At 44.4% G+C, this 25,262-nt stretch overlaps 1 protein-coding gene across 1 annotated transcript in view; it reads right to left on the reverse strand.

The window, feature by feature from the left end:
* Positions 1-25,262, reverse strand: part of TRDN (triadin) — an 862,718-nt gene that overhangs the window by 697,964 nt on the left and 139,492 nt on the right. The window contains exon 7 of the mRNA XM_063919338.1: positions 18,905-18,964. Coding sequence (XP_063775408.1) covers positions 18,905-18,964 — 60 coding nt within the window. The remainder of the gene's footprint in view (positions 1-18,904; positions 18,965-25,262) is intronic.

Genomic DNA, 25,262 nt, shown 5'->3' on the forward strand with positions numbered 1-25,262 from the left:
CTGGATTGTGCAGTACTTATCCTGCCTACTTCAGAATGTAACCCTTGGAGTGTGGCAAAGTTAGAGAATTGGCATGCTGTGTAACAGGTGCTCAATCACACTGTTTAGCGCGGAGTATTATGCTCCATCTATATATGTTAATGAGGTAAGAGTTTTCAGGCTGTGTATCAAATAAGATAAATTCTGAGCAACTTTCTATTGTGGTTTTTAATGTCTTGATTCTGCAAAATATTTGATCACTTTTAGATTTCAGGCTGCATTGTAATGTACGCTATACACAGCAATTAAGTTGTTAAAAAATAATTATTTATTTATTAACAGTTTCTTATATAGCGCAGTATATTCAGTTGCACTTTACAATTAGGACAACATTAATAGAACAAAACTGGGTAAAAGCAGACAGACATAGAGGTATGAAGGCCTGGTTCACAAGTTACAATCTATAGGGATTAATACATTAGATTCCTACACATTCCTTTCCTTGTTTAATAGGTACAAGTGGTTTCACAACAGTGAAAACTTGAGAATGCCATTACTTTCATAGATGTGCCAAATTTAAAGAAAGAGATACTTCATCTCCAATATTGTGTCACTGTCATTTCCCTCTGGGAACTCCTGATTGATGTCAACAGCTGTAGTTGGCTACTGTTACAGGGATCATGCCTATGGTGACATTTGTGAAGGGTTTAGACTGAGATTATATATCATGTTCTCCTGCTGATGTCAGTTTGGTCTTATAAGTGACTGGCCATATGGGCAGACTCTAATGACATCACATCATGTTGAACTGAGGTTAACTTGCTGTTACACTATGATATGGTTCCAAAATCTTCTACAGTGAGACAGCAGTGTTCATCAGATAAAGGTCAGTCAAGTGACAACATTGACAACTGATAACAACATTATAATTATTTACTATAGGTGATGCAATATACACTATAGCATTTATTTATTTATATACAGCCATATATTCCTAAAGTAAGGTAAAATTATACAAAGTCTACAATGCAATAAATAATTTCAGGCTGTACAATAATGAAATATGCGGTTAGGATGCCAGCGTTTGGGATGACGGCTGTTGGAATACCTATGCTATTACTGGTCATAATGCCAATGGTGGGATCCCGACATAGACTGCGGGGAGGGTGGATAGGTTTAGGTACCACCAGGGAGGGTTAGGAATAGGCTACAGGAGGGAAGGGGGGGTGGTTAGGGTCCGGCTGCAGGAAGGGAGGGTTAGGGGAGTATGTGGGGGTGGTGGGTTATCCTACTTTCCTTCCAAGTATCAGGTTCCTGCACGTCAGGATGCCACACTTGGATTCTGACCACCGGCATCCTCTTGGAAATGTATAGAATACAGGTGGAATAACAAAGATTTCAGCAAAGAAGAATTTTCACTTTAAACATGGAATAATGGAAGTGATAGGATAAAAGGCAAGAAGGAGAAGTCTTGTATGGTTCATGGTTGTAAAAGTCAATAGATTGTAAGGGAGAAGACATGGAAGAGAGGAACTCAACTCACAAAGAGAGGGTATAAAGATGTATAAAGTAGATAAAGATATATCCAAGTGAGTAATGCTGTGATCATTCAGAGTAAATGGGGAATAGAATTACAGATAGAGACAAATTTGATGCAATTTGTCCTCTCTGTCATGGATATGGTAATTTTTTCCATTTGTGTGATAAACTAAATGAAGGGCTTCAGGGCCAAAAGCTGAGGAGAGTCAGTTTTCCCCCAATATCTATCTATCTATCTATCTATCTATCTATCTATCTATCTATCTATCTATCTATCTATCTAGTATCATAGAGCATCAAGGATTTGGGGCCCATTTCATGGAGTGCTACTCAGCATCTGTTAGAAAATAGCAAAGTAGAAACAACCATGGGTGTTTACAAACTGGATAGGAAGGAGAGAGGAAATACTCTATCCCAGATGGAAGAGATTTTAGGGCACATCCTCCAAATATGGAAGACCTGTATGTTCACAATCGCACTGCCTGTAGTCACCTTGTATGTATTTTCTTTGATTAAGGGGGAAAAATAACTAGATGCTACTTTTTATCTAATAGTCTCCCAACAGTCCTCCTCAGATGGGGGTTCAAATCTTGGGGGTCATTCGTACGCTGCCGATTTTCGCTGCACTGTGATCAGGTCCCTACTGCGCATGTGTATGCACCGCAATGCACATGCATGTCATACGGGTACAATGCGGATCGTTGCTGAGCTATGGATTTAACGAATAATCCATACGCACAGCTGATCGCAAGAAGATTGACAGAAAGAGGGAATTTATGGGTGTCAACTGACCGTTTTCTGGGAGTGGTAGTGAAACGCAGGCGTGTCCGGGCGTTTGGAGCGCGGGTGTGTGACGTCAATTCCGCCACCATAAAGACTGAAGTGATCACAAGGGCTGAGTAAGTTCAGACCTACTCTGAAACGGCACAAAATGTTTTTGCAGAGCTCAGCTGCACAGGCGTTCGCACACTTGCAAAGCAAAAATACGCTCCCCCGTGGGCGGTGACTATGCATTTGCACGGCTGCTAAAAACTGCTAGCGAGCAATGAACTCGGAATGAGGGCCCTTATTCCTTCTTCCCACCTGTGTACAGAATCAAGGGTGGCATTGGAGTAGATGCTATAGAGTACAGAGGTCTTTTTGAAGGGGGGGTGTAAATTTCTTAAAATGGGGGCATAGGACAGGGGTCTGCCTAACAGGTGAGAGTCTACAAAAACTGTAATCTGCAAATATTCAAAGAATTTCAGGTAATGGTCTGAAAAATGTAACAGAGTCCCGAAGGGAAGTCTGTGTTGTCCCAATGGGGAATCATGGAATGAGGGAGGGGAGATGTAGAGAGGTGGTTGTAGGTCCCCAAGAATGTGGGGGACCTACAACCACAGGGTAGCAGAAAGTTTTACCACTTAACTGACAATTGTCAGAAATTGTCTGTTTTTTTTATCAGTGAATTTGGTTAAGAATATACATAACTTATTCAAAACAATTAGGAACATTGCAACCATCACAATTTTGATTTTCCCAGTGGCTGCAGCATTGTTTGTGGCCAAGTCAGATACCACACAGTCTGGTGTGGTAACAAACTATGTGACCATGCCAGGCAAGTGGTTAATGGGAGGGGTCCAATGCAGTTTCAGAGACTCCACACACCGGAGATCAACAAAAGGGAGAGCATCTCAAGCTTCCATTTCGAGCCATGACTGTGGGGATGGTAGGGCAAAAAAGGCTACAGTTTACTAAGCTGGGCAGATACTGTAAGGAAAACACACCTCTGGTGGTAAGTATCTTGAGATGGGCCACCTAGATCCTGAGAGACCTGCCACACAAAGCTACTGTAGCTAGAGATTTTTGAATAGAAAAGTACTCAGCAAGATGGAATCAGACAGGGAGGGTTTGGAACTAGTTAAGGAGTTTAGGGAGAATTTAAATTTTTATGCCAATGATCCTGCACAATCATGAAATGATTACTGAGCACCACAAAAATAACTCAGCCTTAATTTTTGTAAGGAGTCTTGGAATGTTATCCTGGTAAAGGGAATCTGGAGTTTCTACTTCTGCCACTTGAAATGGAGTAGTAATCGTTTGAGTGGATCGAGGGGAGATATGTAGAAGAAAGACTTTTGATTTTGTAATATTTTATTTTGTAACTGGAGAGGTTGATATAGATGTCCATAAATGTAAAAAGGTTGTGCAAAGAAATCCAGGGCTGTTGCAAGCTAAGCAGAATATTGTCTACAAATACTGTACAGTAGGGACAGCTTATTTTACAGGTTCCCCGTCCTTACATCTGGACAAAGTTTGGTGGTAGCAGCAAGGGGTTCAATAATGAGAGAAAAGATGGGGGAGACAGCAGGCACCTGTTGCATGGCACTGGTAATTGAGTTGAGTCCAGAAAAGGAACCACTGACCATCAAATAAGCAAAGGGTTGAGAGTGCAAGACATTGATGCCTATGAGAGGCCAAAGAGTTCCAGGGTTTGTATCATATATTGCCAAGAGATGCAGTCATATGCCTTTTCTATGTCTAGTGATAAAACAATTGACAGTACATAATGTTTTGATTGTCTCCCGTTCATTAGAAAAAAAAAACATCTTAGTATAAATGTACAGTGTATGAAAAAAATATGTTATTTCATAATTTCAAATAGGTTAATTGATATTCTGTGATTATGTGAATAAATATCAAAGATCAACTTGTGTTTCTTCCTGTAGATAGAGGGGGTAATGCAGACTAAGACATAACTCAGTCTGCACAGTGAACAAATATGTAAAGTACTTCTGTGCATGCCCATAAAACAGACCACATGTGTGCCTTGAGGACAAAGGTTGGAAAACACTGCTCTACAGAGTCCATCCGGATGGAGTCTGGTCAGAATACCGGCAGACAGGATCCCGGCTGTCGACATACCAATGCTGGAATCCCTACACTGATCAGAATGCTGGTTCCAGCATCCTGTCTACTGAGATTGAGTGACTGCCAGGATGCCGGAGAGGTAAGCCCGGGAAGGGGTGGGAGCTAGGTTTAGGCACCCCTGGAGAGGGTTAGGGTTAGGCTATTGAGGGGGAGATTAGGTTAAGGCAGCAGTAAGGGAGGGCTAGGGGGTAAATTAGTGACTGTAGCATGCTTCCCGACCCCTGGTATTCTAACTGCCAGCATCACGCACGCCAGCATTTCAACCCCAACCCATCCATACTACCAGTGTGTATTCCCTAGAGTGTGTCTCCAAACTTCCAGGGTGTATATCTCTACATAGTACTTTTGTACTATCAGCATGTAGTAGCCAAAGTGTGTTTCAATACTACCTGCAAATTATCCCTTACAGAAATCCCTTTCATCTATCAGTGCTACAGTTAGTCTTCACGATATCAAAGTGCTTTCTTTGTTAGTATGCTATGCTTCTCCAATGAGCAATGCCACTGCCACTACAGTGTTTCTCTATATTCCCAGCCAACTACAACATAGTAACATACAGTAGTATACTCTACTGAGTTTCTCACTGCTCTCTATTTGTGCCACATATCCCTCCCTGCTAGTCACTATTGGTGCTCAAGACTCACCTCCTTCAGTCACCTCCTTCTCTTACTGTGTTATCTGCAACTCCATATGGGTTATTCCAGTTTGCACATTTTTACTCCAGCAAATTGTAATGAGATCTTTAACTTTGTCTGAGTTTTCACAGTCAGTGTTTGATTCAATTTGAACTCCAGCCAGTAAATTTCCCCACTAACAAAACTCTGGGAACTCGGAATGGGAGAGAAATTGCGTCAGGGTATGTTATGTGCACTGAAACAGATTCTCCCCATGTATTATAGTGGCGGTGTGTGCTCAGTGACAGGGACACTATGCTCCCCTGTCATTATTGGCACTGGTGTCTGTAAGATAGCACACCGATATGCAAGACAATGTATGAATGGTCAATTTAAACAGCTGCAGGTGTTGTTGCCCATACACCACAGCAAGGGACAGCACTGTCCCTGGCTGCCACAGCTTCTGGCTCCAGGCTGCATAGGAGATCTTGTGATAATAGTGAGATCTTGTGCATGCCCAGTGGAGCTGGCTGGGGAAGAGACACAGTGCATCAGCACTAAGATGTATGCTCTGGCGGGGATCACCTGAGGGGGAAGTTTCACTCCTCTGCTTTGGCAGACAGGATGTTAATACATCTTGTCAGTGTAGCTTACTGCTTTGCCTCGGTAATGACATGAAACATGAAGTGCTATAGCGGCATGATCTCCCTCTAAGCAGCCTATGCAACCTCCCTACTCTCTGGGCAGGTATTATCTTAGGCATCTTCCCTATGAAGGAAATAATCCTATGCTACATAGCTCCCCAGATTTCCTGATTTCATTCCATAAGAAATTTGAAAGCTGTGTTGTGTGGTGTCATCTGCCTCCAGCACTATATATCTTTGGCAATAATCACATGGTCCAGCACCGCACTTTGTTTTCTGAGCTCCACTGAAATGATGAATCCACAGTTGCTGTATTTTGGCAGGCTTTAGCAGTAGCAAGTATGAACTTCCCATGTATTTGTAGGATTATGCCATTCTCATTATCTGCTGTAGACACTTTAGATGCAATTTAAGTCTCAGAGTATTTGTTTTCAAAATATCCCCAAGAAGTGAGATTATTTTTTACCAGAGAGGCCAAATTAAGAGACATTCCTCACTCCCCAATACACAGTAGAGCTTATTATTTTGCATTAGGTTGCATAGGTTATCCTAGAATATTTTTCATGCACTCTCACCATGCTTTAGTGCATTCAGCTGCTGCTGGAAGCTTATCTTTAACCTTACTGTAGTTATCAAGTTGGGTCTAGCCACTCTTCCCATGGAAACTAATATTGATGGGAGTAATATTTTGGTTGGGACTATTCTTCAGCATACCTCATCTGTAATACAGAGAAAATGTCCTTAATGGTGCTAACACAGTCTAGAAGTCTGATTGTTCTAGGTCTTCCGTGTTCGAGTTGTATTCACCTCATATGGATTGGTTTAATCTGCAAGACCCGTCTTCTGTTCTTTTAACTCGGGTTGTTATATTATTAAAATTACTCCTTCATTATAAAGTTATCCTCTGTGAACATGACTTCTGTATACAATGTGTTGAGATACTACTACTGCATCACACTTGGGATCGCCCTATTGACTTATTCTAGCAAAGGTCCTAGCTTGAGGGTGAGTATATCAACACTCATGTCCCCAGACTCAATTCATTTCTGACTATAGTAAAAAGGAACTTGGAACAAGGTGTTATACACTCTGCCTCTTTACCAGCTGGTGCCGTATTCTTCTTTGGTAAAAAAAAAAAAAAAAAAAAAGATTTAGAACGTGTATGGATTACAGAAGCCTTAATGTAGTCACCATTAAATTTTTTTATCTTTTTCCTCTCATCACAGAGTTATTTGACTGCATCAAGGAAGTTACTATATTCAACAAGGCAAATCTTCTTGGAGTTAATGTCTGCATCTGGAATTTCAGTTGCTGTTAATGGAAAACCTCCTTTAACACTTATGACGGCCACCGCTATTACTTGATCAAACCTTTTGATCTCTGTAATGCTCATGCTTTTTTCCAGAATTTTGTCAATACGAATGTCCAGGAATTGCTCTATGGATTAGCAGCGATTTAAATTGCAGTGTAAATTGGAGAAGTGCTCATTTGAACAGGATAAGATTCATATTCTTGGTCATATTGTGTAAGGAACTTGTCTCCAAATCAACCCTATGAATGTGCAGGCTTTCCAGAATTAGCCTCACCTCATGGATTTAAAGGTAGTCAATATTTTCTCAAATTTGCCAATTACTAAGATCTGTTCATTAAAGGAAATTCTTCCCAGGTAGAACCCATTATCTCTCTCTCCAAAAAGTAGGAATACAAAAGCTATTGATGCATATCTGAAATGATAAAAGTCTTTCTCCACAGCTCCTGTAATCCATCAACCTGACACATCTCTCACTTTCTATTTGGAGGTTTACGCTTCTTCTGTAGTTGTAGTGGAATTACATTTACAGAGATCTACTGAGAGTTGGCTGAGTTTTTTCTAAAAAGTTCTTTCAGCAGAAATTAATTATTGGATTCAAAATAAGGATTTATTGGCTATGCATTTGACTCTAGAAGAGTGGAGGTATATTCTAGACAACTTTAAGTGTATGGTTACAATCTACACAGACCACACGATCTGCTCTATCTCCAGACTGCTCAATGCCTCAATCATCGTCAAAATCAATGCCCATTAATTTTTGCTCACATTTCTTCCTATAACCTTCCATCCTGTTCTCAAGAATCATAAAGTAGATACCCTTTCTCAATCCCTTTTTCATGCTAAAGATGTGGAGGATTCAGCTAATTTGCCAATTATTGACCCCAAATTGTCAACTTGACAATTTGTCTGTACCTGCTCCTCCACCCTCACCTTGTATAACCTTTATTGCCCTATGTCAGAGATTTCATTTTTGAACTCACTGCTCTCATTTTGTGGAGAATATCAATATCTGCATTTAGGGTTATTCAGAAAGGACTGCTAATTGTATTGCTGCTGAATCTTTAGACTAAAATATGCTAATGCTGCAAGAGGGCAAAAGACGCCTACAGCTGCCATCACAGATCCAAGTACTGCATCTGAAGGTGCAGCATTGGATCAACATTGGATTGGTCACAATGTTTTCAACATTGGCCATGTGAACTACGCAGATTGGCCACCTCATCTGCATTGCCGGGGCTAGTAAATCTACATTGGAAGATCCAAACACTGGCCATGGCACTCTCAAAAAATGGGGACACATGCCCCCCTTTTTCAGTAATCTAAACTGTATTACAGTGTGTACAGACCCAGAAAGTTGGCATCTCAGTTCTTGCACATTTAGCCACACAGATGTACACAAGGGAAGGAGTTTGTAGTAGCATTTGCATAAAGTCGCAGACAGGCAGCCTGTGAATGAGGCAATTAGGGGCAGATGAACAGCACTAAGACTTGGAGATTGATAAAGTGAAGAGACACAAACTACCACCCAATCTGCTCCAATCTGTCATTTTTTTCTAGCACAGACTGTAACATGGCAATCAGGAGCTGAATGGTTGTTACTTTATCTCTCTCCACTTTATTATATCTACCCCTTCAGGGAAGATGTGAGATAACACAATTGTCATTTTGAAGTGTGTTTTAGTTTCTATGAAAAAGGTACCAGTATTCAGAATAAAAGGTAACTATACTCACCCAAATGTACAAGTTGATACAAGATTTATAGTAGATTCCAAACTAGATAAGTTTACATTTCTGAAATGATTGTGTTGCTTCTTTATCTTACTGGAACCAATTATAAGCCTTAAAAATGATGCACATAACCCAAACCCCCACCCCCAAAAGGTGACGAAACTGCATACAACTGATTACAACCAGAATAAAAAAAGGAGATTTATGGTAAGACTTACCATTGTTAAATCTCTTTCTGCGAGGTACACTGGATTCCACAGGGAATAATATTGGGGTGTAGAGTTGGATCTTGATCCGAGGCACCAACAGGCTAAAGCTTTGACTGTTCCCAGGATGCACTGCACCGCCTCCTCTATATCACCACCTCCTGATACTGGAGCTCAGTTTTGTTAACCAGTCCAATGCAGTAGCAGGTAATAGATACGACAGTAGTTAGTAGCCACAGATAACCACATTCTCATGACAGGAAAAGGTACCAGCGGCTAATGCCATACAAACCCAAAGATGCTAAGTGCGTCAGGGTGGGCGCCCTGTGGAATCCAGTGTACCTCACAGAAAGAGATTTAACAATGGTAAGTCTTACCATAAATCTCCTTTTCTGCAGCAGTGTACACTGGTATTCCACAGGTAATAACATCGGGGATGTCCTAAAGCAGTTCCACATGGGAGGGGACGCACTGTAGCAGGGACAAGAACCCGGTGTCCAAAGGAAGCATCCTGGGATGCGGAATTATCAAAGGCATAGAACCTGATGAATGTGTTCACTGAGGACTATGTGGCCTCCTTGCACAACTGTTCTAGGGACGCGCCATGGCGGGTCACCCAAGAAGGTCCAACAGACTGAGTAGAATGGTCCTTGATAGTGGCAGGAGCTGAAAGTCCAGCCTGTACATAAGTTTGTGCAATCACCATTCTAATCCATCTGGCCAAGGTCTGCATATTCGCAGGCCAGCCACATTTGTGAAAACCAAAAAGGACAAAGAGAGAATCAAATCTCCTAAGAGAGGCAGTTCTCTTCACAGATATACGGAGAGCCCGTACCACAGCCAAAGACTGTTCTTTGGAGGACAAACCAGGAGAGATAAAGGCCGGATCCACAATCTCTTAGTTAAGGTGGAAAGACAAAACCACCTCAGGTGGATAACCAGGGCGAGTTCTAAGAACCGCACAGTCATGGTGAAAAATCAGAAAGAGTGACCGACAGGATAAGGCACCCAAGTCTGAAACCCTTCTAGCAGAGGCAATAGCCAGCAAAAATAAGGCCTTAAGTGTAAGCCATTTAAGGTCCACAGACTCAAGAGGTTCAAAAGGAGACTCTTGTGGGGCATCCAGAACAACTGACAAATCCCAAGGAGCCACAGGAGGGACATAGGGAGTGAAAGTATAAACGTCAGGCAGAGCCGCAATTTTCTCTGAAACCATACCGACAAGACTGAAATATGAACTTTGAGGGAGGCCAGACGAAGGCCTAAGTGCAGGCCGTGTTGCAGAAAAGCCAAAAGTTTGGCAGTACTGAACTTGTATGCATCATAATTCTTAGCCGCACACCAGGTGAAGTAAGAATTCCAGACCCTATAGTAAATCTGAGCCAAAGCCAGTTTACGGACTTTCAACATGGTGTGAATGACTGCCTCAGAAAATCCTTTGGCCCTCAGAACTGAAGCTTCAAGAGCCACGCCGTCAATGCCAGTCGGGCCAGATCTTGGTAGACACAAGGGCCCTGAATGAGGAGGTCTGGGCATTGTGGAAGTAGAAGAGGACGCTCTATTGAGGGACTCTGCAGGTCTGAAAACCAATGCCATCTGGGCCATACTGGAGCGATTAGAAATAGTAATCCTTCTTGCTTGAACTTCCTTATTACCCTGGGCAGGAGTGACACTGGAGGGAACACATACGGCAGCCAAAAGTTCCATGGAATTGCCAGTGCGTCCACAAATGCTGCTTGAGGATCCCTTGTCCTTGCTCCGAAGACCGGAACCTGTAATTGTGTCGAGACAACATCAGGTCAACATCTGGTAGGCCCCACTTGTCCGCTAGGAGTTGAAATACTTCTGGATGAAGGCTCCACTTTCTGGCGTGTACATCCTGATGACTGAGGAAGTCCTCTTCCCACTTGAGGACCCCCGGAATAAACACTGCCGATATGGATGGCAGATGGCGCTCCGCCCATAGAAGAATCTTTGACACTTCCAACATTGCCATGCAGCTTCGAGTGCCGCCTTGATGATTTATGTACGCTACCATGGTGGCATTGTCTGACTGTACTTGAACAGGTGTGTTCTGTACCAGAGGTAGTGCCAGTTTCAGAGTATTGAACACTGCCCGCAACTCCAGAATGTTTATCGGAAGGAGAGATTCCTCCCTGGTCCACCGACCCTGAAGAGAGTGTTGCTCCAACACCGCGCCTCAACCCCGCAGACTGGCATCCGTCATTAGGAGGACCCAGTTGGAGATCCAGAAGGGACGACCCCTGCTCAAACGTTGGTCCTGGAGTAACCAGCTCAGAGACAGATGAACTTCTGGAGTCAAGGAAATCATATGAAACCTGATCTGCTGAGGCAGGCCATCCCACTTTGAAAGGATTAACTGCTGCAGAGTGTGAGAATGAAATTGAGCATACTCTACCATTTCGAAAGCCGACACCATGAGGCCTAGTACTTGCATCACCGAGTGTATTGACACACGTGGGTGAGATAGGAAGCATCTTATCCTGTTTTATGACCTTCTACGGAGACAAGAACAACCGTTGGTTGTGTGTGTCCAGTAGCGCCCCCAGGTGCACTATGAGGATTTTTTCCAGTTGATGAGCCACTTGTGGGCTTCCGTCAGTTCCAGATGACGGAGGAGAACCTCTGCGGAGTTTGCCAGGATCAACAAGTCATCTAGATATGGCAGGATCCTGATATCCTGACGGTGGAGAAGGGCCATCATGACTGCCATGACCTTTGTGAAGATTCGAGGAGCCATGGTCAGTCCAAAAGGCAAGGCCTGGAATTGATAATGTAGGTTGCCAATAGAAAACTGCAGATATTGCTGATGTGACATGGCAATAGGTAATGTAAGTAAGCATCCTGTATGTCCAGGGATACCATATAGTCCTTGGGCTCCAAGGCCAGAACAATAGAGCAAAGAGTTTCCATACGGAATCTGGAAACCTTCACACATTTTTTTCAAAGACTTTAGGTTGAGAATGGGCCGGGAGGATCCATTCGGTTTCGGAACTAGGAACAGCGTTGAATAGTACCCCCTGCCTCTCTGAGACAGAGGCAACGTCACTATCACTCCTGTGTCCAGGAGGGATTGTACCACCAAATGTAGAGTTTTTGCTTTCAATGGATCCAAAGGGATATTTGTCGAGCAAAACTGGCAAGGGGGACGTTTCTTGAAAGAGATGGCGTATCCGTGAGCAACAACTTCCCTCACCCAGGCGTCTGAAGTGGTCTGTAACCATACCTGGGAAAACCACAGAAGTTGGCCTCCCACCCTGGGTTCCCCCAGGGGGAGGCCCGCACCGTCATGCAGCAGGCTTGTCTGGTTTTGAAGCAGGCTGACGGCAGCCCATGAACGTTTAGGTTTGGGCTTAGAAGTTTTGGAAGTGAGAGCCTGTTTTGGGTACACCTGACCCTTTGCTTTACTTGGAGGTCGAAAGGAATGAACGGTGGTACTCAAGGCCTTCGGAGCCAAAGGATTAGTACTCGGCAGACATGTAGTTTTAGCAGACGCTAAGTCAGCAACAATCTTGTTCAGATCTTCCCCAAAAAGGATGTTTCCCTTTAAAAGGATCACCTCCAAGGTCTTTTAGGAGCCCAGATCCAGAGACCAGGACCGCAACCACAGAATCTGGTGAGCCAGAATGGACATAGTCGACGCTCTGGCTGCCAGCACACCGGCATCAGAGGCTGCCTCCTGAATGTAATGAGAGGCTGTGCTTATATATGAAAGACACTGTTTAGCATTATCAGAAAAATTCAGAGGTAGCTCTGCTTCAACATCTTGAACCCAGGCTTCAATAGCTTTTGCAGCTCTATAACCCACTATAGTAGGTCTATGTACAGCACCTTCAAGAGTGTAAATAGATTTCAAGCAACCCTACACATGCTTATCCGTCAGTTCCTTCAGCGAGGTGACGGTAGTGACAGGCAGAGTAGAAGACACCACCATACGTGCAACATGTGAGTCCACCGGCGGCGGTGTTTCCCAATTTCTACTTAACTCTGCAGCGAGGGGATAACGAGCTAGCATCTTTTTAGACAGGGAGAATTTCTTTCCTGGGAACATCCAGGATTCCTGATGTATGTCAACTAAATGGTCAGAATGTGGCAAAACTAATTTAGTAACCTTCTGACGTTTGAATTTATCAGGTTTCTTAGATGTATCTTGAAGTTCAGGTTCATCATTAATCTGAAGAATCAGTTTGAATGCCTCCAAGAGGTCAGGAACATCCACCTGTGTTGTAGATTCCCCATCAGAAGCAACAGCATCAGTGTCTGATGGGTCAGTATATACGCCAGCTTCATCGGATGAAGTATCTGAAACATGCGTGGATTGTGAGGAAGAAATGGCCCGTTTAGATGACCTTTTGGTCATAGGAGGGTGAGGGTCAGGCTTTTGTTTACCAAAGACTGATTTAACTGCTGTAACTGAGTTGACAGAGTATCCGCCCATGGCGGATTAGCTACAGGGACAATATGTGGCTGTAATGGAACAGGAGGTCCCACAGGGGGCGCAAGTTTCGTTACTAGCGTAGTCAGTAAATTAGAAAAAGCAGCCCAAGGTGGGTCTTGGTGTGCCACCGGTGCTGCAGGCTGACCGAGGGGTACAGAACCCCCAATACCTGGACTGTCAGTTGGAATATTTTCCTCAGATAAATCAGCAGTGTCAGCACTGCATGATGCAGGATCAGCCACGGATCTCCCGCCCTGTGACGCAGACATTATTGCAGAATGTAGCCCTGCCTAGGGCGTAACAGTACAATATAGCCAGACACAGTACCTAACAAAAAACCTCTGTGGAGTGTGAATGCAATGCAGATCACAAACAGAGTATTTAAGAGGTATAATGTGACTGATATACACAGAGAAAAATACCAAGCAGTATATCCTGTGAAACACTATATATACAGGACCCTGATGCACATAGCCCCCGTCAGGGTACAGAATATAGGGATAGCAATATGTGTGAAATACACGGAATATGAACCACACAGCAGCTATTGGCACACACAGTCACATGTACAATGCAGAAATTAATACAAACAACAATAAATCTGCACTGGACTAGCAATACTACGTAAAACTATATATGTATACAGATATAACAATGCACAGTAAATACTGGATGTATATCACACAATACTTGTACTATATATTCTGTCAGTGATGCGCTTGTTCTTAACAAACGCTGTCTAAACGACATGTAGAATACTTAAGTGTCCTGCAAATGCACAGTGCTGATGAGGCAGGTGGCTTTACAGAGGAGACAGTGCCCAGCAGTCCCAGAATCAGCGCAGCTGTGTGCAATGGTCAGGGGTGCTTTAAGAGAGGAGGAGGCCCGTGTTCCTCCTCCTCCGTTCGTGCCCCCTGCTCTCTGCCCGGAGTGCTGTAAAGTCTGAGCACTAGAGGGCTCAGACTCTACTGCGCATGCACAGATCTCTGGGAAAATGACGCGGTGGCCATTTTCCCTGAGATTTCTCTACTGTGCATGCGCAAAACTCAGTGAAAATGGCCGCAGAGCAATTTTCACTGTGCTTTCACAGTGCTGTGGATGCCGGAGCTGGACTCCGGAGGGGTGAGTATTTTAAAAATGGGTGCAGCGTGTGCGGTGGGGGCCCCCTCTGGACGCACTGCACACACTGCACCCATTATAGAAACGCCAGTGGCAATGGTGCCCAAACACTGACAGGGAGTGAGGGAGAGAGAGAGATGCAGTTCCAGGGCGGGAACATCTGTTGTAGTTGGCTCCTGGGGCCGGGGGAGGGGCTACAGGTCAGCGCCTTATCCACTCTGCTGGACTTCACCACGGGTACTATGGAGCCTGTACTAAACGGATTTTAGTAAATCTGGCCTGTGCTCCTTGCCCTGGTGGATATAGTGGGGTCCCTGCATGGCCACAGTGTCCACGCCAGTGGCATGGTCCACCTCCGGAGACCGCGACCGGATCGCGATTTCGGTGGGTCCCACCTGGGGGACCCTCTTACCTCCTCCCTGTCGTGCGGCCAGGCGATCCAGGAGAGCAACGGCGGTATGTGTGCCTGATGAGACTGGAGCGCCTCCGCTGTAAGTACCCGGTAACCAGGTCGCGGGAGTATACAGCGACGCTGGGGGAGGTGAGGGAGCCGCAGCACGATATGTCAGTATGACATATAGCACCAATTGCCTATGCTGTAGCCCTTGACGTCTTATTTCTTGTCAGAAAACCTCTTTTCAGGGCTGCCTAATGCAGCCCTCCCTGTTAGCTGCCTGCACTGCAGGCACCAACTTACAAACTGAGCTCCAGTGCTTGGAGGCGGGGATATAGAGGAGGCGGTGCTGTGCATCCTGGGAACAGTGAAAGCTTTAGCCTGTTGGTGCCTCGGATCAAGATCCAACTCTACACTAGAGATGAGCGGGTTCGGTTTCTTTGAATCCGAACCCGCACGAACTTCACTTTTTTTTTCACGGGTCCGAGCGACTCGGATCTTCCCGCCTTGCTCGGTTAACCCGAGCGCGCCCGAACGTCATCATGACGCTGTCGGATTCTCGCGAGACTCGGATTCTATATAAGGAGCCGCGCGTCGCCGCCATTTTCACACGTGCATTGAGATTGATAGGGAGAGGACGTGGCTGGCGTCCTCTCCATTAGAATAGATTAGAAGAGAGAGAGAGAGAGAGAGATTGTGCAGACAGAGTTTACCACAGTGACCAGTGCAGTTGTTGTTAAGTTAACTTTTATTTAATATATCCGTTCTCTGCTATATCCGTTCTCTGCCTGAAAAAAACGATACACAGCAGTCACACAGTGTGACTCAGTCTGTGTGCACTCAGCTCAGCCCAGTGTGCTGCACATCAATGTATAAAAGCTTATAATAATTGTGGGGGAGACTGGGGAGCACTGCAGGTTGTTATAGCAGGAGCCAGGAGTACATAATATTATATTAATTTAAAATTAAACAGTGCACACTTTTGCTGCAGGAGTGCCACTGCCAGTGTGACTAGTGGTGACCAGTGCCTGACCACCAGTATAGTAGTATATTGTTGTATACTATCTCTTTATCAACCAGTCTATATTAGCAGCAGACACAGTACAGTGCGGTAGTTCACGGCTGTGGCTACCTCTGTGTCGGCAGTCGGCACTCGGCAGGCAGTCCGTCCATCCATAATTGTATAATTATATACCACCTAACCGTGGTATTTTTTTTTCTTTCTTTATACCGTCGTCATAGTCATACTAGTTGTTACGAGTATACTACTATCTCTTTATCAACCAGTGTACAGTGCGGTAGTTCACGGCTGTGGCTACCTCTGTGTCGGAACTCGGCAGGCAGTCCGTCCATCCATAATTGTATTATTATAATATATACCACCTAACCGTGGTTTTTTTTTCATTCTTTATACCGTCATAGTCAGTCATACTAGTTGTTACGAGTATACTACTATCTCTTTATCAACCAGTGTACAGTGCGGTAGTTCACGGCTGTGGCTACCTCTGTGTCGGCAGTCGGCAGGCAGTCCGTCCATCCATAATTGTATTATAATATATACCACCTAACCGTGGTTTTTTTTTCATTCTTTATACCGTCATAGTGTCATACTAGTTGTTACGAGTATACTACTATCTCTTTATCAACCAGTGTACAGTGCGGTAGTTCACGGCTGTGGCTACCTCTGTGTCGGCAGTCGGCAGGCAGTCCGTCCATCCATAATTGTATTATAATATATACCACCTAACCGTGGTTTTTTTTTCATTCTTTATACCGTCATAGTCAGTCATACTAGTTGTTACGAGTATACTACTATCTCTTTATCAACCAGTGTACAGTGCGGTAGTTCACGGCTGTGGCTACCTCTGTGTCGGAACTCGGCAGGCAGTCCGTCCGTCCATCCATAATTGTATTATTATAATATATACCACCTAACCGTGGTTTTTTTTTCATTCTTTATACCGTCATAGTCAGTCATACTAGTTGTTACGAGTATACTACTATCTCTTTATCAACCAGTGTACAGTGCGGTAGTTCACGGCTGTGGCTACCTCTGTGTCGGCAGTCGGCAGGCAGTCCGTCCATCCATAATTGTATTATAATATATACCACCTAACCGTGGTTTTTTTTTCGTTCTTTATACCGTCGTCATACTAGTTGTTACGAGTATACTACTATCTCTTTATCAACCAGTGTACAGTGCGGTAGTTCACGGCTGTGGCTACCTCTGTGTCGGAACTCGGCAGGCAGTCCGTCCATCCATAATTGTATTATAATATATACCACCTAACCGTGGTTTTTTTTTCGTTCTTTATACCGTCGTCATACTAGTTGTTACGAGTATACTACTATCTCTTTATCAACCAGTGTACAGTGCGGTAGTTCACGGCTGTGGCTACCTCTGTGTCGGCACTCGGCAGGCAGTCCGTCCAACCATAATTGTATTATATACCACCTAACCGTGGTTTTTTTTTCATTCTTTATACCGTCGTCATACTAGTTGTTACGAGTATACTACTATCTCTTTATCAACCAGTGTACAGTGCGGTAGTTCACGGCTGTGGCTACCTCTGTGTCGGCACTCGGCAGGCAGTCCGTCCAACCATAATTGTATTATATACCACCTAACCGTGGTTTTTTTTTCATTCTTTATACCGTCGTCATACTAGTTGTTACGAGTATACTACTATCTCTTTATCAACCAGTGTACAGTGCGGTAGTTCACGGCTGTGGCTACCTCTGTGTCGGCACTCGGCAGCCCGTCCATAATTGTATATACCAGTGACCTAACCGTGGTTTTTTTTTCTTTCTTTATACATACATACTAGTTACGAGTATACTATCTCTTTATCAACCAGTCTATATATTAGCAGCAGACACAGTACAGTGCGGTAGTTCACGGCTGTGGCTACCTCTGTGTCGGCACTCGGCAGCCCGTCCATAATTGTATATACCACCTAACCGTGGTTTTTTTTTCTTTCTTTATACATACATACTGCAGTGCCACTCCTAGATGGGCCCGGTGTTTGTGTCGGCCACTAGGGTCGCTAATCTTACTCACACAGTCAGCTACCTCATTGCGCCTCTTTTTTTCTTTGCGTCATGTGCTGTTTGGGGAGGGTTTTTTGGAAGGGCCATCCTGCGTGACACTGCAGTGCCACTCCTAGATGGGCCCGGTGTTTGTGTCGGCCACTAGGGTCGCTAATCTTACTCACACAGCTACCTCATTGCGCCTCTTTTTTTCTTTGCGTCATGTGCTGTTTGGGGAGGGTTTTTTGGAAGGGACATCCTGCGTGACACTGCAGTGCCACTCCTAGATGGGCCCGGTGTTTGTGTCGGCCACTAGGGTCGCTTATCTTACTCACACAGCGACCTCGGTGCAAATTTTAGGACTAAAAATAATATTGTGAGGTGTGAGGTATTCAGAATAGACTGAAAATGAGTGTAAATTATGGTTTTTGAGGTTAATAATACTTTGGGATCAAAATGACCCCCAAATTCTATGATTTAAGCTGTTTTTTAGTGTTTTTGGAAAAAAACACCCGAATCCAAAACACACCCGAATCCGACAAAAATAATTCGGTGAGGTTTTGCCAAAACGCGTTCGAACCCAAAACACGGCCGCGGAACCGAACCCAAAACCAAAACCCGAAAAATTTCAGGCGCTCATCTCTACTCTACACCCCAATGTTATTCCCTGTGGAATACCAGTGTACCCCGCTGCAGAAACATAGTTTTAGTAAATGTTTTTATTGGTGCTCAAAACCAATGTTCACTTTTACTGTTTGCCTGAAAATAGCAGAAGTGTGAATGCTGAGTGCCTGAAACATGACCTTGTATAACATCTAGAAGTGCTGAGTTCATGTAACAAGAACTTGGCCCTTACACTGCCGGCTACTGTATGTGCAGATGAAGAGGGCACATGACTTACAGTAAGAAGGGTTAAAACCTTTCCCCCAAAATGTTGCAGGAATTAATATATCCTCATTTTGCTTGTTACCTTTCGCTGGTGCTTTTTTATCTGGTTTTTCTTTTACTTCAGGTTTTGCTTTTGGAATTTCTGAAATAGAAAAGTATGTGCCTTATAAATTAAAATATCCTTGTCTTAAAAGCATTTAATTTGTAAAGCTTAGCCAAGTAACAAATAAAACACATGAAACAAAGGGCCTGATTCAGAGATGCATACAGATCATGGGGGTCATTCCGAGTTGTTCGCTCTGTATTTTTTTCTCGCAATGGAGCAATTAGTCGCTAATGCGCATGCGCAATGCCCGCAGTGCGACTGCGCCAAGTAAATTTGCTATGCAGTTAGGTATTTTACTCACGGCATTACGAGGTTTTTTCTTCGTTCTGGTGATCATAATGTGATTGACAGGAAGTGGGTGTTTCTGGGCGGAAACTGGCCGTTTTATGGGTGTGTGCGAAAAAACGCTACCGTTTCTGGGAACAACGCGGGAGTGGCTGGAGAAACGGAGGAGTGTCTGGGCGAACGCTGGGAGTGTTTGTGACATCAAACCAGGAACGACAAGCACTGAACTGATTGCAGATGCCGAGTAAGTCTGGAGCTACTCAGAAACTGCTAAGAAGTGTCTATTCGCAATTCTGCTAATCTTTCGTTCACAATTTTACTATGCTAAGATTCACTCCCAGTAGGCGGCGGTTTAGCGTGTGCAAAGCTGCTAAAAGCAGCTTGCGAGCGAACAACTCGGAATGACCCCCATGTCTGGCTGTGATTTCTCATAGATTCTCAAGTGAAAATATATGAGAGTTTAAGCATTCCCCTTGGGCACTGCTGTAAAACGGACTTTGCACATCCTTCAGTGCCCACTGTGCATATCTAAGCAATGCTCAACTGTGCTGGTGGATCTAATATCTCCCCCATCAATACACCATTGTTCGTGACTTCGACTCCTCAAACAGCCCCTACCTGGTGCAGTCTCCCTTGTAACTCTCTTAAAGCATGGCAACTGTGGTTGCAGTGCTGTGAAAGAGATTGCAGCTGCATGCTGAAACATGCCATGCCACTTCCATCACACGCCACACACCCATGACGTTAGATCACTTCCCAGTCTCCAAGCTGAAACCCCTATGGATCACAGAAGCCATCTCAAGTAATTGTGATGTCATGTGCAAATACTTATGACATCAAACAATTTGGTTTACACAAGTGCAGTATGGGTTTAATAGATGTATTGCGCAGTAGCGTGTGATGACTGGTGTGAGTTAGCCACCAGTTCCTGTGCAATTCTGCTAGCTTTGGGTGCATTTGTGTCACTGAAAATGCATCTTAATCGCAATGTGATACGACTGGGACATACCAACTATTTATGTCTGTGTGTGACTGAGGGGGTCACTTAGACCCGAACACAGCTGCCCTTCTGTACGCAGCCGCTGTATACGGTTGGTCTGAGCACGCACACTGCGCAACCTTACACATTTCGGTGGATGCGGCCAAAGAGTGATTAACAGCAGTGGCCGTTTCTGGGGTGGCGTATCGGTGTTGGGGGGCAGGGCAGTCTGAACGGGGGCATGCCATGACTGTTTTTGGGGCAGCTGCATGACGTCCCATGCAGCTGCCCCCATTTAAAAAATGGCGGTCGACCGCCTGACAGCGTAGCCAGGCTGCGCTGCCAGGGTTCAACCTTAGTTTGATGCATCCTGGCTGCGTCCATCTTTGAATAAGGTCCTAAGTCTGTATGTACATGAAATACAATAGAACTTGGCATGGAAAAAAGCCACAGCTGCTGTAGCATAGCACTTTGTATACAGATTCATAGACTCAATCACACACAGATAGACAAGTTTCACATTTCAAATTAATCAGCACAGTGTCCTGTTGTGTACTAGTCGAACTGCAACTACTACCCCTTTCAGACATGCAGCTAAATCCCAGGTTTATGCACGTGAACGCACATGAGCTCGGGACTTCTGTGAAGGACACAACTGGGTACTAAGTCCTGACCTGCTGCCGACCAGAACAGAGACCTGGGAAATTGCCGGCTGCTAGACCCGGCAAATTCCAGGGTCACATATCTTAAAGCAGTATTTGGCCAAAATAAGATGCCCAACGCTAGTAGAGTCTCTCGGGACCTGGTGCTCTGAGAGGGGTTGTTTGGCTCGACTGCAGCAATGATGTATGAGCATACAATCAGTAGAAATAGTAGAACTACAAAAAAATGTATCCTAAATCCTAAAGTACAAACCCTGTACAATTTCAAAATCTAACTAATTCCATTCAAGGAGTAAAGATAAAACATTGTTATGTCTACTTGATTGTGTGGTGCAGAGTGCACGGTGCATTAACACTCTGTCTGCTCTCGCTGTGGAAAATTGAGCTTTCAGCATTTTCTCATCCATAATCCAGGATACAAAGCAGCAACCATTTCCAGTAAGATGGAGTTTGGAAGCATGCCTCATTTCTCTCCATTAGAAATACTTGATTTAATTCTGGTAAGTACATAACATAAAATATTTTTATTGCTTCAATTATTAGGGTCAGTGTATCAGAATTGATATAAATGACAAAAAAAAACCTAAATAGCTGATATAGATGATAATTTCAGACATTATTAGTATTTCAAATTGCCCAGACAAAATATATACAAATAGGGTAAACTGAAATATCTGTCTACTGGATGGTTTCCAAAATTACTTTGAAAAGGCCTCATTCAATATTTCACGATCAATTTATGTTAAGTAAAATACTGTACATATGGACAATTTTTTTCAAATATACTTTTCTGATTCTCTCTGACTATTACCCCTTTCACATCGCACAAATAACCCGGTATTGACACAGCATTTCAACCCGGTTAAAAAGAAGGGTTATTACCGGGTTGAATACCGGGTCAGGTGCAGTGTGAATGGGAGCTGTTTCGATGCGACACGGCTCCCATTCACAGCATAGGGAGAGGCGGCGCAGGAGATGAGCTTATCTCCCAGCGCCGCCTCCACCCCCTCCCCTGCTGCTGCTGCGCCCCCCGCTGCTATGGCAACCAACCCGGTATATTGCTGGGTCGGAAAGCCACCAGAGGAGAGCAAATGCCGGATCCCACCCGGTAAGGACACGTTTCTCTTACCGGGTAGGATCAGGCATTTGCGATCTGAAAGCAGCATATATAAGATGAATCCATAGGAAATACATAAATGTTGTAAAAATGTTTTAAAAAATTACAGACTATATTAACCACCTGACTGACATTTTTTTTCCAAAAAAACCTTTCAGAAAATGTTGGGGGGGGGGGGGGGGGGGGTATTTATGAGTGAATTAGGTCAAGAACATTTATTTAAACTTATGCAAAGTGATTTTATTTTATTTTTTGTTTTTTTGTTTTTCAAATATTTGTAAGAAAAACAAACATGTTTTTCCCAAACATCGGAACATTAATCATCACCATTGGAACATCACGACCATCAGAAACATCGCGACCATCACTGGGTGGGGGATCCTGCTGTGCTAACTGATCGGCAATGATCAGCAGCATGCTAAACACTGGAGAAGGGTGCGAGAAGGCAGTGGGACCTTCCGGTCCCTTTGAGAGCAGTAGCAGATGGAAGGTTCTCTTTCCTGTGCTGCTAACACTCTATCTGACTGGTCGCATCCTGTGGGACTAGGTCAGATACAGCACTTTCTTGTGTGGTCACAATTCTGATGCCAGGCAAGTGGTTAATATGTATGAAAAAACAACAGAACATTATTCATATTTGATTATTACAAATAAGAGTTAATTTGTACTAAAATCGGTTTTCTGTATTTGAGTTGTAGAATTAGATCCTTTAATATATTTTGAGCTTTTCCCTCTCTTTATATAATGTGTTCATTTTACAAATTATACAAATATATTTAAAAATGTCATGAAAATGTTGTTATATATCCTTGTGCACTGCCTGGAGTATACTGTGTGCAGTTCGAACACTGCAGAATAGCACACAAAGGACGCTCTGGGTGGTACTGTTGCAATATGAGCTGCATGTTGCCATACCAGGCATCCTGCTAGCCAAAAACAAGGTCCGTGGTACAGTGTTAATGCCACCTCTAGAGCCCTGCGCTCTGTGCATTTGGACGCGCACAGCCGCAGTCACTGACATTACAGTTATGTTGTTCCATTATTTTGACAGGCTGGTAACTAGTTCTAATGTAAAGCATTGCAGCTGCTACCTTTACTGCATATTCATCAATATTAGTGTATTTTTCTGTTATTTAACTACTATGTTAATTTCTTAGCAATACAGTACATATTATGATTTATTTAGATGGCTGTCAATCCATTAGGCAGTCACATACAAATCTTACAAGTAGTTGTAGTTTGTAATTTGGTGTGCTGTCATAGGGAGTATTGAAAAATTGAGAATGGCCAGATTACACACAGCAGTTTACAGTGAAATATCCTTGTGGATAATGACAGCCCGAGGATTCACTTGTATTGTAGATGTACACTACACTGACCATAAAAGTCATAGAAGCAAAATACTCTTCCTATTACGGGGTACATGTACTAAGGGCAGTAGCGGATCTTGCCACGGGCAAGCAGGACTTTTGCCCGGGGCGCCGCCTTCCGGAGGGTGCCGCACCAGGGCAAGATCCACTGCTGCTGTGTGCCCCCCGCTGCCCGCCTGCTGCCGCTGGCCGCTGCCCCCCAGCTGCCGCTGGGAAGGGAAACTAGACGCGTACGCATCTAGTTTCCCTTCGTGGAGAGGTCCTTTAGTGTGCGGTGCGCGATGACGTCATCGCGCACCGCACATCATTCAGTCTGTACAGGGGGCGTAAATGACCACGCCCTTTGTACGAAGCTACGCCCCCTAATGCCGCCCGGGGCGCCAGAAGCCCCGGAACCGGCCCTGACTAAGGGCACACTCAGTGCAGTGAGAATTATGCTCCTGCTTCTCCTATTGTTGTGGCAATATGGGAAGTATTCACTACTGTATGTAATAGGAAACGGCGTGGCAAAGTGGGTGAATAATAGAGATGTGCGGCTGGCACTTTTCGTGTTTTGTGTTTTGGTTTTAGTTCTAATTCCCCACTCGTGTTTTGGTTTTGGGTTGGTTTTTCCAAAACCACCCTTTCGTGTTTTGGTTTTGGTTCTGGAAGATTTTTGAGAAAAAAAACCATAAAAACAGCTAAAATCATAGAATTTGTGGGTAATTTTGATCCAGCGGTATTATTAACCTCAATATCATTAATTTCCACTCATTTCCAGTCTATTCTGAACACCTCACACCTCACAATATTGTTTTTAAGCCAAAAGGTTGCACTGAGGTGGCTGAATGACTAAGGTAAGTGACACAAGTGTGCGGCACAAACACCTGGCATACCTAGGAGTGGCACTGCAGTGGCAGACAGGATGGCACTTAAAAAAACTAGTCCCCAAACAGCACATGATGCAAAGAAGAAAAAGAGGTGCAATGAGGTAGCTGTATGACTAAGCTAAGTGACACAAGTGTGCGGCACAAACACATGACCCATCTAGGAGTGGCACTGCAGTTGCAGAAAGGATGGCACTTAAAAAAACTAGGCTCCAAACAGCACATCATGCAAATAAGTAAAAGAGGTGCAATGAGGTAGCTGTATGACTAAGCTAATCGACACAAGTGTACGGCACAAACACCTGGCCCATCTAGGAGTGGCACTGCAGTGGCAGACAGGATGGCACTTACAAAAACTAGTCCCCAAACAGCACATGATGCAAAGAAGAAAAGGAGATGCAAGATGGAATTGTCCTTGGGCGTTCCCACCAGGGATGTGCAGTCAGGGGAGGCAGTGCCTCCCCGGTCATTAATGATTAAGATAATACAAAGAAGATACATAAGACACATATTCTGTGTCATATTTATGCTCTTTATATTATTTTAAATAGTTTGGGAGGCACGGATAGCTAGTGTCTCCTGTAGACAGTGGGAACGGTTGACAAAGCAGGGGGTGGGGCCAAGCGCTTGGCTGTAAAAGCCCATTAGAAAATAAGGGGAATGCGGCACTTATACAAGTGCCTCGCTGGCAGGGAAAGCACGCCCCTGCCAGCGAGGCACATGTGATTGGACAGCGGATCCAGCGCTTGATCCGCTAATCCAATCACACATATGCGGCGGGGAGAAGCAGCGGCGGGACCAGGAAGTTACTGTTGGACGGGAGAGGACCGGGAGCGGCGGCGTGGAGACACTGGATGACAAGCGGGCTCTCCGGATTACCCTGGACCAGGTCTCCCTTCTCAAGGTAAGAGCCAGAAGAGCGGTGATGGATGTGCCCAGGCAGTGGGAGCACGGAGCCCCTGCACCAGCCCTGCTACTGCCCATGTGACGGAGGTGCTGCTGCTGTGTCATGGCCGCTGCTGCTTCGGCTCCCAGGGGACTCTTGTGTATAGCCT

Source organism: Pseudophryne corroboree, chromosome 4, assembly GCF_028390025.1.
Source record: "Pseudophryne corroboree isolate aPseCor3 chromosome 4, aPseCor3.hap2, whole genome shotgun sequence".
NCBI classification, from domain to species: domain Eukaryota; kingdom Metazoa; phylum Chordata; class Amphibia; order Anura; family Myobatrachidae; genus Pseudophryne; species Pseudophryne corroboree.